At 41.8% G+C, this 18,492-nt stretch overlaps 1 protein-coding gene across 2 annotated transcripts in view; it reads right to left on the reverse strand.

Moving 5' to 3' along the window:
• Positions 1-18,492, reverse strand: part of LOC137370056 (band 4.1-like protein 3) — a 384,274-nt gene that overhangs the window by 76,256 nt on the left and 289,526 nt on the right. For both annotated transcript variants that reach the window (XM_068032108.1, XM_068032109.1), the window contains 3 exons: positions 15,643-15,861; positions 8,972-9,059; positions 1,720-1,872 (listed from right to left, as the gene is read on the reverse strand). In XM_068032108.1, coding sequence (XP_067888209.1) covers positions 1,720-1,872; positions 8,972-9,059; positions 15,643-15,861 — 460 coding nt within the window. The remainder of the gene's footprint in view (positions 1-1,719; positions 1,873-8,971; positions 9,060-15,642; positions 15,862-18,492) is intronic.

Raw genomic sequence — 18,492 nt, forward strand, 5'->3', positions numbered from 1 at the left:
TTCAGCAAGATATTGCAGCTTCTAAGATTTCTAAGTATTTAATGTTAAATGATGAACATTCGAACTACAAAAAGCGATTTACTGCTTCAAGTAGTGCTACAGTATTGTCACACAGCATCTTAGAACATTGACTGTCATAATGGGAAATGTCTGTTGGAGAAAAAATAAAACCATTATTAGGGTCAATCCCTTGGAAAGTAGCAACAAGCAGGATATTTTGTGTGTTCTTGATTATTGAGACAGACATAGAAAGGATTGATAAGTTCCTGTAGAAGGCAGGGGCATTTAATCAACAAGATGAAAAGTATTTATTTGATCCCATATTTTTTGAGCTTATAGAGGTAAATTTTCCTCCACACAAGATCAGGGGGCAGGTTGTTCAACCTTGCCCGTCTAAGAGCGAAGTCCAAAGTACGGAAAGTCCTCATCAGAGAACTCCTCTTTGCTGACGATGCTGCTTTAACATCTCACACTGAAGAATGCCTGCAGAGTCTCATCGACAGGTTTGCGTCTGCCTGCAATGAATTTGGCCTAACCATCAGCCTCAAGAAAACGAACATCATGGGGCAGGATGTCAGAAATGCTCCATCCATCAATATTGGCGACCACGCTCTGGAAGTGGTTCAAGAGTTCACCTACCTAGGCTCAACTATCACCAGTAACCTGTCTCTAGATGCAGAAATCAACAAGCGCATGGGTAAGGCTTCCACTGCTATGTCCAGACTGGCCAAGAGAGTGTGGGAAAATGGCGCACTGACACGGAACACAAAAGTCCGAGTGTATCAGGCCTGTGTCCTCAGTACCTTGCTCTACGGCAGCGAGGCCTGGACAACGTATGCCAGCCAAGAGCGACGTCTCAATTCATTCCATCTTCGCTGCCTTCGGAGAATACTTGGCATCAGGTGGCAGGACTATATCTCCAACACAGAAGTCCTTGAAGCGGCCAACACCCCCAGCTTATACACACTACTGAGTCAGCGGCGCTTGAGATGGCTTGGCCATGTGAGCCGCATGGAAGATGGCAGGATCCCCAAAGACACATTGTACAGCGAGCTCGCCACTGGTATCAGACCCACCGGCCGTCCATGTCTCCGTTATAAAGACGTCTGCAAACGCGACATGAAATCGTGTGACATTGATCACAAGTCGTGGGAGTCAGTTGCCAGCATTCGCCAGAGCTGGCGGGCAGCCATAAAGACAGGGCTAAATTGTGGCGAGTCGAAGAGACTTAGTAGTTGGCAGGAAAAAAGACAGAGGCGCAAGGGGAGAGCCAACTGTGCAACAGCCCCAACAAACAAATTTCTCTGCAGCACCTGTGGAAGAGCCTGTCACTCCAGAATTGGCCTCTATAGCCACTCCAGGCGCTGCTTCACAAACCACTGACCACCTCCAGGCGCGTATCCATTGTCTCTCGAGATAAGGAGGCCCAAAAGAAGAGGTAAATTTAATAGAGCATTGATCCAAGATGATCAACTGTAAACAATCATATTTAATTGCTATTTAGAATACTTAAATAACTTAGTAATTAAAATTCTTTACAATTCTAAACCAGAATTACTTGAACAGATAATATGCAGGTAAAAATTGCCCATTTTTACACTTTAGTGTTAGAAAAGGCAATTTTTACCTACACAGTATTTGCACTCATTGCAGTAGCATTGTATCTGTATTGCTGTACTTTCAGGAAGTGCTGCATACAAACCTCACATTTGAACTTACTTCACTGGGTCGGATTTTGATGTAGAAGTTATTTCTTTTGTAGGAGATCTTGAGAACCTTAGGCCAGGCAAATCTGTTTATTCTCAGCCTGTCTCTGTAGATCAGCAAGCCACTGGCACACACTCCAAGCATGATATCAACTCCTTCAGAATCCTTGTAAAGCAAAATCACAAATATTCTGACAGTACTGTCTTCAATCTAGTGCAGTATTAGAAACTCGCGCATAACCACAAATACTGGCCTGAAAATCCACCCCTGCGCTGGGAGCATCTGGAGAGTGAAGGGTGGAAAATGGGGAAAATGAGGTCAAACTCAGTTCTGAGGGGACTGAATAATTCCAGTAGTGGGCTGTGGGTGGAAGCTAAATATTTTGAGTGTCAGTTGAGGCTGATACTGCTGGTGTGCCCTTACAGGCATGACGTGCATACCTTGAGAATGCTAGAAGCCCAATCCTCAGAACCTGGGGAGGGGTGAGCAGGCTTTACTTTGGATAGCAATAGGTTCTGCTTCTCTCCCCCATGTGCCACTGGAGCAAGCTCAGCAACCAACCTAGGATTCGAATGCTCAACTATCCTGAGTACTAGATTAAAGTGCATAGAATTAGCACTGTGTGCTCTCCCAATTGACTGTCGTAACTTCAGTGGAAAACTGATTCACACGTCTGTCTGGCACATATGTCAATCTACCAAAGTTAAAGCAGCTGATAAAGGGGAACTTCAGGAAATTCATGGGGTTATTTTACAATTATTTTGACAGATGAGAATGGGCTAATTTAAAAGGAAAAATAGTGTGCTCTCCTTTTGGTTACCACATTTTAAATAATAACCGTGCATCATAAAGGAAGGCAAAAAATGAGGCAGATGGGCAATATAAACGAAGCCACTGTTTTCAGTCCCTGCCACAACATCCATTCCCTAGCCATCTGCTACATTCCTCTCCCTGGCAGCTGTTGCCTTGAGGCTGAACCCTGGTGTCATATTTGATCCCAAGATGAGCTTCTGATCACATGTCCGCATCATCACTTAAGGTTGTCCATTTCCACCTCCATAACATCAAATTACAGACAGTGATCCTTTTCCCTTCTTCTTCCAATCTACCCTTCATTCTGACAATGGGAAAGAATTTTTTGTGCTTGTAACCAGTGGTCATCATACCCAAAATTTTAAGTGGTCAGGTGTTGACCTTTGGTCTCCATCATTATTGCTTGACTGAAAACAATAATGTTCCTGCTCCTTGTTCATTTACTTTACTTCTTTTCTTATTAAATAGTTGTTTGGTAGTACAGAACTTGAGTATTGCTGAAAATAGAGACACATTGTTGAAGTTTTTCATCTAGCACTCATCAGGACATTCCACAAAAATACCAATGTAAGGGAAAACAACAACTTTATACTGGATGAGAAGGTGCTGAATGATTGGCAGAGGCGTTGCCATGGAGAATGTACCAGTTTATGGTGGCTGACAGTTAACTGCCAAACTTCGTTTGAAATTTAAACCAGGCAGCTTGACTTGGATTGGTCAAGGAATTGCCCTGAGGAATGAACCAATGAATGGCTGTCACTTATTTTGTTTAGCTGAAACAGGCGCAATGTTTGTAAATGTTCTTTCTGTCTGCAAAGAACAGGGCCTATTTTCAGCAATACTCTTTTCTTATTGTTCTTCACTTAGCTTCACCCCATGTCTGGTTTTCCCCTTTATTCTTGTTTTCAATGAGCTGTTAAGTTTATTTTTCTCTTTCGTCTTTCATTCAATTTCAACTTTTTGCATTTATATCTTCTGCTTCATGCTTTTCTTTGTACTTAATGTCCATTCTCCTTCATAGTTCACTGCAGACTTGCAGTGGAAGAGTTTCCATCAGCTCCTGCATGATTTCTGGGCTAAAATGAGGTTGATTTATGGTGAAGGGAAATGGTAGCAATCAAGTAAGGTTGGGATGGTGGGGGTCGGGGGGGGCTTGGTCATATAAATACCCATCAGTCAGCTAAGTGAGGGAGTAAGTGCCTCTTTCACCACTGTGAGGATAGATGTCTTAAGTAACTAATAAGGAAACTCAAGACAACAGCATGCTAGAGAGCCAGTTATGAGTACACACGTGCACACACATTCAAGGTTCAGTGCCTTCTATGAATGGGTCAGAGAAGAAAGCAGTTGCTGTTGATGCTCAGTGCCCCAAATGATGGAAACACTGATTGATCGGACATGGTGTCTTCAGGAAGATGGCTGCAATGCAGTTACATTTTATAGAATTATGCTGCTCAACGTGCCTCAGGATTATTCCTTGTACCTGTCTGTTTAGCAAAGGGCGAAACCCACTCGTCACTTGTCTGATTATCAGTGATTACCTTCCTTGGTTGTGGGGGGGGGGGGGGGGGGGGGAGTAAATAGGGGAGAAAGGAAGTCCTTTTTGGGAAGGAGTTGGTTCCAAGATGACTTGTGATTTGCCACCTACCTTGATGTTCTCGATATCTGTAAACCAATGCCATATACCGGTTACAATTTCTTAATCCAAGTTGTCAGATTGGTCTTTAGATAAGAGACATGAGGCTTACTATCTCTGCAGGGTGATGGCCAACAGGTATTGGTAGGTCAAAGTCACCCGCTCCTATTTTTTAAATTCGCTCTTGACTATCATTTATTGCTCATCCCTAATTGCCCTTGAACTGAATAGCTTGCTAGGCCATTTCAGAGAGCTGTTAAGAGTCAACTTCATTGCTGTGGATCTGGAGTCACACGTAGACCAGACCAGCTAAGGACAGCAGATTTCCTCCCTTGTATGACATTAGTGAAGCAGATGGGTTTTTATGACAATCTGGTAGTTTCATGATTATTAATTAGACTAGCAGTGTATGCCACATTTATTAATTAATTGAATTCAATTTCCCACAGTTGCTCTGGTGGGATTCAAAATCATGTCTCTGAAGCATTAGTCCAGGGCTCTGGATTACTAGTCCAGTAACATTACCACTATACTACCGTACCCTCCTATTGCCAGATATGGAACTAACTTGATCCCAGTAAACCTATGTGGCAGATGTAAAATTGATCCATCTGCTGCCGAAACCCTCATCAATGCTTTTGTTATCTCCAGACTCAACTATTCCAATGTTCTCCCTGGTCAGCGTCCCATCTTCCACCCTCGTAAACTTCAACTCATCCAAAACTCTTGGGCCCGTATCCTAACTCATGTTAGGTCTCATTTACCCATCACTCCTGTGGTCACTGACCTACAGTGGTTCCCAGCCAAGCAGCGCCCCTAATTTGAAAGGTTTATAGTTATTTTCAAGTCCTTTCATGGCCTCACCCCCTCCCCATCCGTCAACCTGCTCCATCCCTGCTACTTTCCGTAAGGTCTGCAATACTCTAATTTTGGTCGCTTGTACATCTACTTGTCCCACCACTGTTGGCTGTGCCTTCAGCTGTCTAGGCCCCGGACTCTAGAATTCCATCTTAAACCACTCTACCTCTACCCCCTCCTTTAAGTCACTCCTTAAAATCTACCTCTTTGACCAAGCTTTTGGTCATCCACCCCCATACATCACACGCGGTTCGGTGTCAAATTCTGTCTGATAACATTCCTGTGAAATTCCACAGGTCATTTTACTGTGTTTAAGGTGCTATTTAAATGCAGATTGTCGCTCCATGGAGAAAATTTGGCAAACTGTCACTGGAGGAAAGCAAGTATTCAGTAATGCAGGATGCTGTTGATGATTAATTGATCAGCCATCTCCTTAACAGCCCTGAAAGGGTCCATCAAAGGTCATTGGGGGATAGAATTATTCTTAGGCAATGTCAAATAAATCTGCAAGCCAATGCCATAGAGGCAGGCAGGTCATAGATGGATGAGGACCAAGATGCTTGCCAATGCCCTGTGCTGGTAAGATATAGCGTCATGCCCAGTAAAGACATATATTCGTACTTTTAAGATACGAACTTTATTCAATGTGGACTCCTTGAAATTAACTTTTCCTTTAAAAAAAAGTGGACAATGTGCCGCAAGATGGCTGCCAAAGGTCAGATGGCCAGGCTTGTCTATTCAAACACTGCCTCACTGTGTTGGTTTTAATTTTCCAAAATTCCCTAGATTTGGGCAAGGTTCTATTAGATTGGAAAATAGCCAATGTAACTCCTTTATTCAAAAAGGGAGTGAGACAGAAAATAGAAAACTACAGGCCAGTTAGTTTAACATCCGTCTTCGGGAAAATGTTAGAAGCTATTATTAAAGACGTTATAGCAGGACACTGAGACAAATTCAAAGTAATCAGGCAGAGTCAACATGGTTTTGTGAAAGAGAAATCATGTTTAATCGATTTATTGGCATTCTTTGAAGAAGTAACATGTGCTGTGGATAAAGGGGAACCAGTGGATGGGCTGTACTTAGATTTCCAGAAGGCATTTGGTAAGGTGCCACATCAAAGGTTATTGCGGAAAATAAAAGCTCACGGTGTAGGGGGTGACATATCGGCACGGATAGAAGATTGGCTAGCTAACAGGAAACTGAGTAGGCATAAGTGGGTCATTTTCTGCTTGGCGGCATAAATGGGTCATTTTCTGGTTGGCAAGATCTAACGAGTGGTGTGCCACAGGGATCAGTGCTGGGGCCTCAACTTTTTACAATTTATATAAATGACGTGGATAAAGGCACCGAAGGTATGGTTGCTAAATTTGCTGATGACACAAAGATAGGTAGGAAAGTAAGTTGTGAAGTGGACATAAGGAGGCTACAAAGGGATATAGATCAGTTAAGTGAGTGGACAAAGATCTGGCAAATGGAGTATAATGTGGGAAAATGTGAAATTGTCCATTTTGGCAGGAAGAATAAAAAGAAGCATATTATATAAATGATGAGAGATTGCAGAGCTCTGAGATGCAGAGGGATCTGGGTGTCCTCGTGCATGAATCGCATAAGGTTAGTATGCAGATACAGTAAATAATTAGGAAAGCTAACAGAATGTTGTTTATTGCGAGGGGTATTGAATACAAAAGTAGGGAAATTATGCTTCAGTTATACAGGACATTGGTGAGACCACACCTGGAGTTCTGTGTACAATATTGGTCTCCTTACTTAAGGAAGGATGTAAATGCGTTGGAAGCAGTTCAGAGAAGTTTTACGAGACTAATACTTGGAATGGGCGGGTTTTCTTACGAGGAAAGGTTGGACAGGCTCGGCTTTAATCCACTGGAGTTTAGAAGAGTAAAAGGTGACTTGACTGAAACAAAGATGATTTTGAGGGGTCTTAGCAGGGTGGATGTGGAGAGGATGTTTCCTCTAGTGGGAGAATCTAGAACTAGGTGTCGCCCATTTAAGACAGAGATGAGGGTCCTGAGTCTTTGTAATTCTCTTCATCAAAAGGTGGTTGAACCAGAGTCTTTGAATATTTTTAAGGCAGAGGTAGATAGATCCTTGATAAGCAAGGTTATTTGGGGTAGACAGGAATGTGGAGTTGAAGTTACAATCAGATCATCCATGATCTTGTTGAATGGCGGAGCAAACTCGAGGGGCTGAGTGGCATACTCCTGCTCCTAATTTCATATATTCGTAACCCAGTCATCTACCTCTTCAAACTAAAAGCTTCGGGACCACCGAATTCAGCTAGAATCACCAAACCCCACAGACTGTATACCACTTTTTTTCTATGGAGTCTAACTCAACCAATCTACCTTTCCCCACTGTGTAACCTATTTGTGTGCGTGTAAACCTCTAGTGTGTGTGTGCGTGAGAGAGAGAACATAGTTTATTATTTTTCTTAGTTCGGTTTAGGTACAATAAAGTTAACCACTTTTTTTGTGAACACAAGATAACTGTCCGGTTGGTTCTTGTTAACATCATAGCAAGTAAGCAATCAAACACCTACCTAGTTGGCCAGTACATCTACTTTAAGAAAGAATTAAACCTGTTGTGGTCAAACAAGGAGAGAAAAAAAAAGAGGGAAGCCCTTTGACCCCTCCTCATTTGACTGTAACAACATGAACACCTACCACACCTTGAACTCTTATCCTTTACCTTCTATCTATCTTCTCTCAAGAGTGCATGTAAGAGTGAATGCGTGCATGAGTTGTGTTGCGAACATTTCAGGGAATGAATATTGTTCAATAAATAGTTAATATTCTGTTTTAAACCTACAAGAAAACCTGTTTTTTATCTATTTATTTGACCCTAAAAAAAAAAAATCACTCAGGGACTAACCCATCATTTTAAACAAAACATGATTGCAGTCAATTGGGAGGTGAACAGTGGGAACCACCCACAGCCCTTACCCTCCTGTCCTTAACAATAGTTTAAAGCCTGAACTCCAGTAGTACCTCTACTCACACTTAAGTGGCTGAAATCTTATCTGCTGCCAATCTGTGCCTAAAGTCTCTAGATTTAGGCAAATGGGGAGAGTTTCTATGAGGAGATTGTGCACTTCAAATCAGGGAAAAGGAATTATGTGAATTTCTTTCAGGAGTTTGATTTGGAGACATCCAACTGTTTCTCTGTCACCAAATGCTCGAGATGCTACCAATAAACTGCATTTACCTTTTGATTATACACACACAAATATTGTAATTGCCAGTCTTACAGATAAAGTCCTGCGAGCATGATTAGTCTGTGATATTGCAGAAAACTGATGCACAGGTAGTTTAGGTGTAGAATGTATGCATTCTGAAACTTTTCAACAAAATGCAGAGACAAGTTCTACTTAATGGAGAAAAACCTGAATATTTATTATTTAACTTAGGTGTATTCCATACTGTTTTTAATATTAATTGCTGGATGGTGTAGTGAGCTTTTATATGGCCTGTTAAAACAATTGTACAGAAAACAATCATTTACTGATGCCATTTGTTACTGTCTGCATCAGTGGATCTAATATGTTAACTGACTAATCATGAGCACGGTTTATCTTTTTAATCTCTCCTTGATCAGCCCTGATATGTGCTATCATGTTAGAATTGAATTGAGAACTAGAAAAGAATTAATACCTAGAATGAAGTGGATGCTTCTATAACCTTCCTTGCTTTTAACCACTTTCTCAACCTGCCCTGCCACCTTCAACGATTTGTGTACATGTACCCTCAAGTCTCTCTGTTCCTGCACCCCCTTTAGAATTACACCCTGTTCACAGTAGCATTAGTTGTTTGGCTCAGGGCCATTTGAGAAGTTTTTTTTTCAAAAAAGATATTTTCCAGCAGAAAAATCAACTCGTCAATTCAAGTACACACGGTGTCTTCTGGAACAACAATCTACTCGGCTCACACGTTAAAGTAATACCTTAGCATGATGTAGATCCACTCCATACATGGACAGCTTTTTGGCATTCTCCAAAAAATGCATCTCTGCTTCAGCAGGTGTCATACCCCTAAAATGTAAAAGTAAAAAGCTAGATTTTCATTCAGCTCACATCCCAAATCCAACGTTTTGAAAGCTTTCAAAAATCCATCTCAAAACAAGCCAAATCCTCTCAAACATGATTAGTTCAGTCTGCGTGAAAATGCACAATGGTATATTTCTTCCTCTACAATAATCAGTTCGCATATTTTGTGAATATGAAAGACTCATGTACAAAATGAATGCATTCATTCTTAAAGCAAAATGTCAGTTTTGTCAATAAGTTATTCCCAATTGAGAGACTACCCTGCATCCTGAAGACCAGGCAAGTAGGTCGCTTGTTTCCTAATGTACAAGTCACTAAATAGATTAGCTGACAACACACAATGGGCAAAAAAAAAATCAGTCCCTGCTTAATTTAACCCAGCAAGGAGACTGCAAAGCAGACAGCCAATGAGCTGTAAAAAGGCTATGGTGTTGTTAGTTTCATATACTGGTTTTAAAGACAGAAGCTTAAAGTCTCTTAATTGAGAATTTTTAAATAATAAAACAAATACTAATGGAAAAAAGCACAAATTCACGAATTGCCACCAGATATTCAGTGATGCTCACTCTTTTATATACAGTTCCAAAAGCCACATAGAAAACACTGCAAACACAAATCATATTTGTGGGCATTCCCCAGGCGTCAGTATTGGGACCACTGCTTTTCGTGATAATATATTAATGACTTAGACTTTTGTGTATAGGGCACAATTACAAAATTTGCAGATGACACAAGACTTGGAAGTATTGTGAACTGTGAGGATAGGGATAGACTCCAAGAGGACACAGACAGGCTGGTGGAATGGGCAAACACATGGCCGATGAAATTTAATGCAGAGAAGTGTGAATGATACATTTTGGTAGGAAAAACAACAATATGAACTAAAGGGTGTAATTCTAAAGGGGGTGCAGGAACAGACAGACCTAAGGGTATATGTACACAAATCGTTGAAGATGGCAGGGCAGGTTGAGAAAGTGGTTAAAAAGGCATATGGGATCCTGGACTTTAAAAATCGAGGCACTGAGTACAAAAGCAAGGAAGTTATGAACCACCTTTACAAGCAACTTGTTTGACCTTAACTGGAGCAGTCTCCAATTTTGGGCACTGCACTTTCGGAACAATCTGAAGGCTTTAGAGAGGGTGCAGAAAAGATTTACGAGAATGGTTCCAGGGATGAAGGACTTCAGTTACGAGGATAGACTGGAGAAGCTGAGGTTGTTCGCCTTAGAGAAGGTTGAGAGGAGATTTGATAGAGTTGTTCAAAATCACTAGGTAGCTAGATAGAGAGAAACTGTTCCCTTTGGCAGAGGGGCAATGAACCAGAAGAGACAGATTTAAGGTGATGGGCAAAAGAATCAAAGGCGACATAAGAAATTTTTTTTTTTTAAATGCAGCGAGTGGTTAGAATCAGGAATGCACTACCTGAGGGGGCAGTGGAGGCTGATTCAATTGTGGCTTTCAAAAGGAAATTGGATAAGCACTTGAAGATAAAAAAATGTATAAGGTCACAGGAAAAGGGCAGTGTGTGAGATTAGCTAAATTGATCTTGCAGTGAGCTGGCATGGACTTGATGAGCCGAATGGCCTCATTCTGTGCTGTAACTATTCTACGATTCTATTTCTCATGCTATAATCACATTTCTTGCTACAATAGGTTAAACCTATGATTGTTTTTTAAAAATGATATATACACCCATGTGCACATGTACATACACACACAGAAACACAGAAAATAGGAGCACGAGTAGGCCATTCGGGCCTTTGAGCCTGCTCCGCCATTCATTATCATGGCTGATCATCCAACTCAGTAACCTGTTCCCGCTTTCGCCCTATACCCTTTGATCCCTTTCGACCCCAGAGCCATATCTAACTCCTCCTTGAAAAAATACAATGTTTTGGCCTCAACTGCTTTCTGTGGTAGCGAATTCCACAGGCTTACCACTCTCTGGGTGAAGAAATTTCTCCTCATCTCAGTCCTGAAAGGTTTACCCTGTAGCCTGAGACTATGACCCCTGGTTCTGGACTCCCCCACCATCGGGAACATCCTTCCTGCATCTACCCTGTCAAGTCCTGTTAGAATTTTATAGGTTTCTATGAGATCCCTCCTCAATCTTCTGAACTCCAGCGAATATAATCCTAAACGACTCAATCTCTCCTCACACGTCAGTCCTGCCATCCCAGGAATCAGTCTGGTAAACTTTCACTGCACTCCCTCTATAGCAAGAACATCCTTCCTCAGATAACGAGACCAAAACTGCACACAATATTCCAGGTGTGGACTCACCAAGGCCCTGTATAATTGCAGCAAGACATCCCTGCTCCTGTACTTGAATCCTCTCGCTATGAAGGCCAACATACCATTTGCCTTTTTTACCACCTGTTGCACCTGCATGCTTACCTTCAGCGACTGGTGTACCCGAACACCCAGGTCTCGCTGCATTTTCCTCTCTCTCAGTTTATAGCCGTTCAGATAATAGTCTGCCTTCCTGTTTTCGCTACCAAAGTGGATAACCGCAAATTTATCCACATTATACTGCATCTGCCATGCATTAGCTCACTCACTGAACTTGTCCAAATCACCCTGAAGCCTCTCTGCATCCTCCTCACAACTCACCCTCCCACCCAGTTTTGTCTCATCTGCAAATTTGGAGATATTACATTTAGTTCCCTTATCTAAATCATTAATATATATTGTGAATACCTGGGGTCCTAGCACCAGTCCCTGTGGTACCCCACTAGTCACTGCCTGCCATTCGGAAAAAGACCCATTTATCCTACTCTTTGTTTCCAGTCTGCCAACCAATTTTCTATCTATTGCAATACACTACCCCCAATCCCATGCGCTTTAATTTTACATGCTAATCTCTTATGCAAGACTTTGTCGAAAGCCTTCTGAAAGTCCAAAGAAACCACATCCACTGGCTCCCCCTCATCAACTCTACTAGTTACATCCTCGAAGAATTCTAGTAGATTTGTCAAGCATGATCTCCCTTTCGTAAATCCATGCTGACTCAGCCCGATTCTACCACTGCTCTCTAGCTATAAAATCTTTGAGAATGGACTCTAGAATTTTCCCCACTACTGACGTCAGGCTGACTGTCTATAATTTCTTACTTTCTCTCTAGCTGCCTTTTTAAATAGTGGGGTTACATTAGCTACCCTCCAATCTGTAGGAACTGTTCCAGAGTCTATAGAATCTTGGAAGATGACCACCACTATTTCTAGGACCACTTCCTTAAGTACTCTGGGATGCACACCATCAGGCCCTGGGGATTTATTGGCCTTCAACCCCATTAACTTCCCCAATACCATTTCTCTACTAATACTGATTTCCTTCAGTTCCTCCCTCTCACTAAACCCTGTGTTCCCCAACATTTCTGGTATGATATTTCCGTCCTTCTTTGTGAAGGCAGAACCAAAGTATGTATTTAGTTGGTCAGCCATTTCTTTGTTCCCCATAATAATTTCCCGTTTCTGACTGTAAGGGACCTACATTTGTCTTCACCGATCTTTTTCTCTTCACATACCTATAGAAACTTTTACAGTCAGTTTTTATGTTCCCTGCAAGCTTACTCTCGTACTCTATTTTCCCCTTCTTAATCAATCCCTTGGTCCTCCTTTGCTGAATTCTAAACTGCTCCCAATCCTCACACACAAAGATTCCTATATGTCAAGACCAAAAACAACTGCAGTGGACATTTGTAAAGCAACTGTCATAGAGCATAGTATCTATCAGCTGTGGGGCTTAGAATGAAGTTTTCTGCAAGAAGCAATGGAAAGATTGTTTGAGTTCCTCCTGCCATCTGCTTTCTGATAGCCTGGCTGATCCAAGTCAGCACCATGGAAGACAAAACCTACATCTCCACTGCCATGACAATGCGTGTTAGTCCTCCATTTCCAAAGGACATATTGGTATTTTGATGTCTATCCTCCCAAAACTGCACTGGTGATGTATTTACATCCCGGAAAAAGTCTCAGAGCACTTTTCAATGAGGAGAGTGATGCAGTGGATCTTGAGCATGAGGAAAACAAACAAAAGCAGAGGGATGAGGCTAGAGAACCAAAGGCACAATTGAGAGAGAGTGTTTCAGTAGAGCGATAGGTGTCAAGCACATGACAAGTCTGCAGAGAATTCCAGAGAACAGTTATCAAATGTGAAGTAGATGGAGCAAGGCCTGAGCAGAAGTCCAGTTTTGGAAGAAAAGAGGAGAAAACAGGGAGGACATAGGACAACATTTGTATTTATATGGTGCCTTTAAAGTACAAAAGGCTGGAAGACAGCTTACTGAGGAGTACAAATAGGAATGGAATAATGAGTTGGGAAGATAGCTTAGAGGGTTACTGAAGGCTTGGCTGAAAATTTGAGTGTCAAGAAGGTTTATAAAGGAGGACAAAGTCGAGAGTTGGAGGTTGTTTTTTTAAAAATAGGATATGGGCATTGCTGGCAAGACCTGCATTGATCACCTATCCCTGGTTGGCCATCTGAGTGGCTACCTAGGTCACTACAGCCTAAATCACATTGTCATGGGACTAGAGACACATACAAGCCAAAGCAGATACGACAGCAGCTTTCCTTCCCTAAAAGGACATTAGCGAACCAGTTGGGGTTTTCAGAATCCGACAAAGTCGTGGTCATTTTTACTGATATCAGCTTTTTATTTCCACATGTTTTTTTTTATATAAAAGAGATACAGCACTGAAACAGGCCCTTCGGCCCACCGAGTCTGTGCTGACCAACAACCACCCATTTATACTAACCCTACAGTAATCCCATATTCCCTAACACCTACCTACACTAGGGGCAATTTACAACGGCCAATTTACCTATCACCTGCAAGTCTTTGGCTGTGGGAGGAAACCGGAGCACCCGCCGAAAACCCACGTGGTCACAGGGAGAACTTGCAAACTCCGCACAGGCAGAACCCAGAATCGAACCCGGGTCCCTGGAGCTGTGAGGCTGCGGTGCTAACCACTGCGCCTAAAACTAAATTCAAATTCTCAAAATGCCATGGCGACATTTGAACTTGTGTTCTCTATTTACTAGTTCTGGGCCTCAGGATTATTAGACTAGTCGCATAACCACTATGCTACCATCACCATTTCAGAGCAATTTCTAGACAGAATGGCCTAAGAGGTCAGAGTCAGAAAACCAAAGGCCATAAGGGAGAGGAAAGGCTTGAAGAGGTCGCACAGATAGAGCAGAGCAAAGCACAAAGGGGTTTAAATGCAAGGATGGGAATTTAAAATTTAATATGCTGGGGTCAGGAAGCCAGTTAAAGTTTGAAAGCAGTAATGGAGGAGCACGTCTTTGTGTCCAGTAGGATATGGGCAGTGCACTTTCGACATGTTGTCATGTAGATGAAAGAAGACTAAGGACAGCACTGGTATAATTCATGCTAGAGGTGACAAAACCATGGATAAGAGTTTCAGCAGTGATGGGACTGAAGTGGGTGATATTGTGGAGATAGAATGAAACAGTATTGGTATTTGAGAGCACAGGGCTGGAAGGTCAGCTCAGGATTCAACAATCTTCTTCAATTGAGTAAGGGGTGCATAGCTTGTAATGGGCACTGTAGAAATTTGCTTTGGTATTGCCAATGCCCAGCCAAAGAACATTGTGACTCAAGTATGACGTTATGTTGAACAGGTATTTTGACATTACAGATGTGTTCATGGGGTCAGGGAAGTAGTGGTGAGGTTTACAGCATACATATGAAGTTGATAGCCATACCTGCTTATGACAGACAGTATATAGAAGACAGGAAGGAGGCAAAGTATAGGTCTTTTTGAAGAGAAGTCATTGATGGAGAGGCTTTAGCTGCACCTTGTTAGGCTGACATGCAATCAGTCACGAGCAGCCCCATGAAGCTGGGCAACAGAGGACAGGCAGTGGGGAATGAAAGCATGATTAACTATGCCAACTGATGCAAAAACATCAAACAGGACAGAGACAATAATGCACTGTGATCACACTCACAAATGAGGCAATTTGTGACTTTGGTCAGAGCAGTCTCAGTGTTGTGACATAGGCAAAAGTGGGTCTGGCAGAATTTTAAAAAGGAATTTCAGAAGAGGTGAACATAGAACTGGGAGAACATTAGTGAGGAAAGGGAGAGTAAAGATGGGTTATTTGCAGTGACTGGATGGCTCAAAGTTTGGCTTTTTAAGAAAGGGGGCAATGACAACAATTTTGCAAGGGCATGAGACAGTGCCTGGGCAAAGAAATATGCAAAAAGGGGCATTTGATACGATCACAAATTTTACAATAAGTACTTGACCCAACTCATATTCCTCTTGCTGTAGAGATTCCAAGCTAAAATTTCAAAGCAACAAATTGAACTTTGCTGAGTTCCTGGACAGTTAGAATTTATCAGTATTACCTTGATTTGTTTTTTTTTACAATCAACATCTTTATTAGCCCATTATCTCCAGCTAAACCCAGTGTATACAGAAAGCTTGTGAAATTTGAATGTGAACCTGCTAATGATGACTCATAAATCAAAGAAAAAAAACAAGTTGTTCAACTTTAAAACACCAAATTAAACACATTATATATGCTATGCACGTACTTGTGACTTTTGTGTAGTTCTATCACCTTTTCTTCCAGTTCTTTAGTTTCATTTGGAGCAAAGCGAAACTCACTGATATAGTCAGTGCCATACTCATCTGGGTCATAATCCCCAAGTTCTGCTTGGACAGTGTAGGAACCAAGCAACACATGTGTGGCAAAAGAACATGGCAATCGTCCAGAGACAATATCATCCCTCAGCTGCAGACACAAATAATACCTAAATGGAAAACAAACACATTGAAACTTGAGATCTTTCAAAACCACAGAACTTTTGGACAAAATGTAACTCTTGGAAGCATCCATAGGCTTAAGAAGTCACAACCAAGACTTTTACAGAATTGTACTTGCAAAGACACACTCCGGGCCAAAGGTGCACTTGATAAAACTATCCCAGGATACATCATATTCAAAATTTGATCATTAATCACTATAGTCCAGACAAAAATTAAGAACAGTGACGTGCTAGATTTGATTTAAATGCATGTCACTATCCAATTACTTCTGAACTGCTGTTATGTAGATGGAAAACAATGGTGTACGTTAATTATTTAGATGTAAATATAGGAGGTATGATCAGTAAGTTCGCAGATGATACGAAAATTGGTGGTGCCGTGGACAGCGAGAAGGAAAGCCTTAGATTACAGGACGATATCGTTGGGCTGGTGAGATGGGCAGAGCAGTGGCAGATGGAATTCAATCCTGAGAAATGTGAGGTGATGCATTTTGGAAGGACTAACAAGGCAAGTGAATACACAATGGATGGTAGGACCCCAGGGAGTACAGAGGGTCAGACGACCTTGGTGTGCTTGTCCAAAGATCACTGAAGGCAGCAGCACAGGTAGATAAGGTGGTTAGGAAGGCATATGGGATATTTGCCTTTATTAGCCGAGGCACAGAATATAAGAGCAGGGAGGTTATGTTAGAGCTGTATAAAATGCTGGTTAGGCCACAACTGGAGTACTGTTTACAGTTCTGGTTCCCACATTATAGGAAGGATGTGATTGCACTGGAGAAGGTGCAGAGGAGATTCACCAGGATGTTGCCTGGGCTGGAGCATTTCAGCTATGAGGAGAGACTGGATAGGCTGAGGTTGTTTTCCTTGGAGCAGAGAAGGCTGAGAGAGGACCTGATTGAGGTATACAAAATTATGAGCGGCACTGATAGGATAGATAGGAAGAAACTTTTTCCCTTGGCGGAGGAGTTAATATCCAGGGGGCTTGGGTTTAAGGTAAGGAGCAGGAGGTTTAGAGCGAGTTGAGGAAACATTTTTTCACCCAGAGGGTGGTTAGAATCTGGAACACACTGCCTGAAGGGGTGGTAGAGACAGGAACCCTCACAATATTTAAGAAGTATTTAGATAAGCACTTGAAACGCCATAGCATACAAGGCTACGGGCCAAGTGTGGGAAAATGGGATTAGATTGGATGGGTGCTTGATGTTCGGCGCAGACGCGTTGGACCGAAGGGCCTGTTTCTGTGCCGTATAAATCTATGACTATGACTCAATAACAAAAGAAAATCGGGGAACCACATTCTGGCAATTTTTTAAAACAATAAATTAAAGGAATTGTAAAAGTTGTACTTCTGTGAGCACTTTCCAATGCTTGAAAGACATTCTATACAAATATACGAATTAGGAGCAGGAGTAAGCCATTCGACCCCGTCGAGCATTTAATAAGATCATGGCTGATCCACTTTCCTGCCAAAACCAATACCCTTTGACTCCCTTGTTTGTCAAGAATCTATCTACCTCTGCCTTAAAAATATTCAATGGCCCTGCCTCCACCGCTCTCTGGGGAAGAGCGTTCCAAAGAAACACAACCCTCAGAGAAAAAATTTCCCATCTCCATCTCAAATATCACCTCCCAGCCCTCTCTTCAAGGAAAACAGCCCCCAACTTCTCCGATCTATCTTCCGAACTGAAGTTCTTCATCCCTGGAACCATTCTCGTGAATCTTTTCTGCACTCTCCAATGCCCTCACATCTTAACTAAACTGCGGCGCCCAGAACTGGACACAATACTCCAGCTGTGGCCGAACTAGTGTCTTATACAAATTCAACATAACTATAATTGTTTTAATTTCCTCCCTCCCTTTCACCTCCTGTTTCACAATTATTTCTGGGATGTTACCTGCATCCTCCAGCGAAGACAGATGCAAAATATCTTTTCAATTCATCCGCCATCTCCTTATTTTCTATTAGTATTCTCCCCCAGACTCGCTCTCTAGAGGACCAACGCTCACTTGACTTACTCTTTTCTTCTTTAAATACTTCTGGAAAGTCTTACTATCTGCTTTTATATTTCTAGCAAGCCTTCTCTTGTACTCTAATTTCTCCCTCCTTATTGACTTTTTAGTCATTCTTTATATTCTGCCCAATCTTCCGACCTGCCATTCATCTTCACGGAATTATATGCCTTTTCTTTCAATTTGATACTATCTTTAACTTCCTTAGTTAGCCACTGATGGAGTGTTCTTCCCTTAGAGTTTTTCGTTCTCACTGGAATGCATCTTCTCTGAATATTCTGAAATATCTTCTTAAATATCTGCCAATGCATCTCTACTGACCTATCCCTTAACAGAAATTGCCAGTTTATTTTAGCAAGCTCTGCCTTCATGCCCTCATAATTGCCCTTATTTAAGTTTAAAACACCAGTTTTAGATTCGTCCTACTCTCCTTCAAACTGAATGTGAAATTCAATTATATTATGATCACTGCTACCTAGGGGCATCTTCACTATGAGGTTGTTAATTAATCTTGCCTCACTGCATACTACATCGAGTATAGCCTGCTCTCTGGTTGACTCTAGAATGTGCTACTCCAAGAAACTGTCCCAAAAACATGATGAA

This window comes from Heterodontus francisci, chromosome 5 (assembly GCF_036365525.1).
Source record: "Heterodontus francisci isolate sHetFra1 chromosome 5, sHetFra1.hap1, whole genome shotgun sequence".
In the NCBI taxonomy this organism is placed as follows: Eukaryota; Metazoa; Chordata; class Chondrichthyes; order Heterodontiformes; family Heterodontidae; genus Heterodontus; species Heterodontus francisci.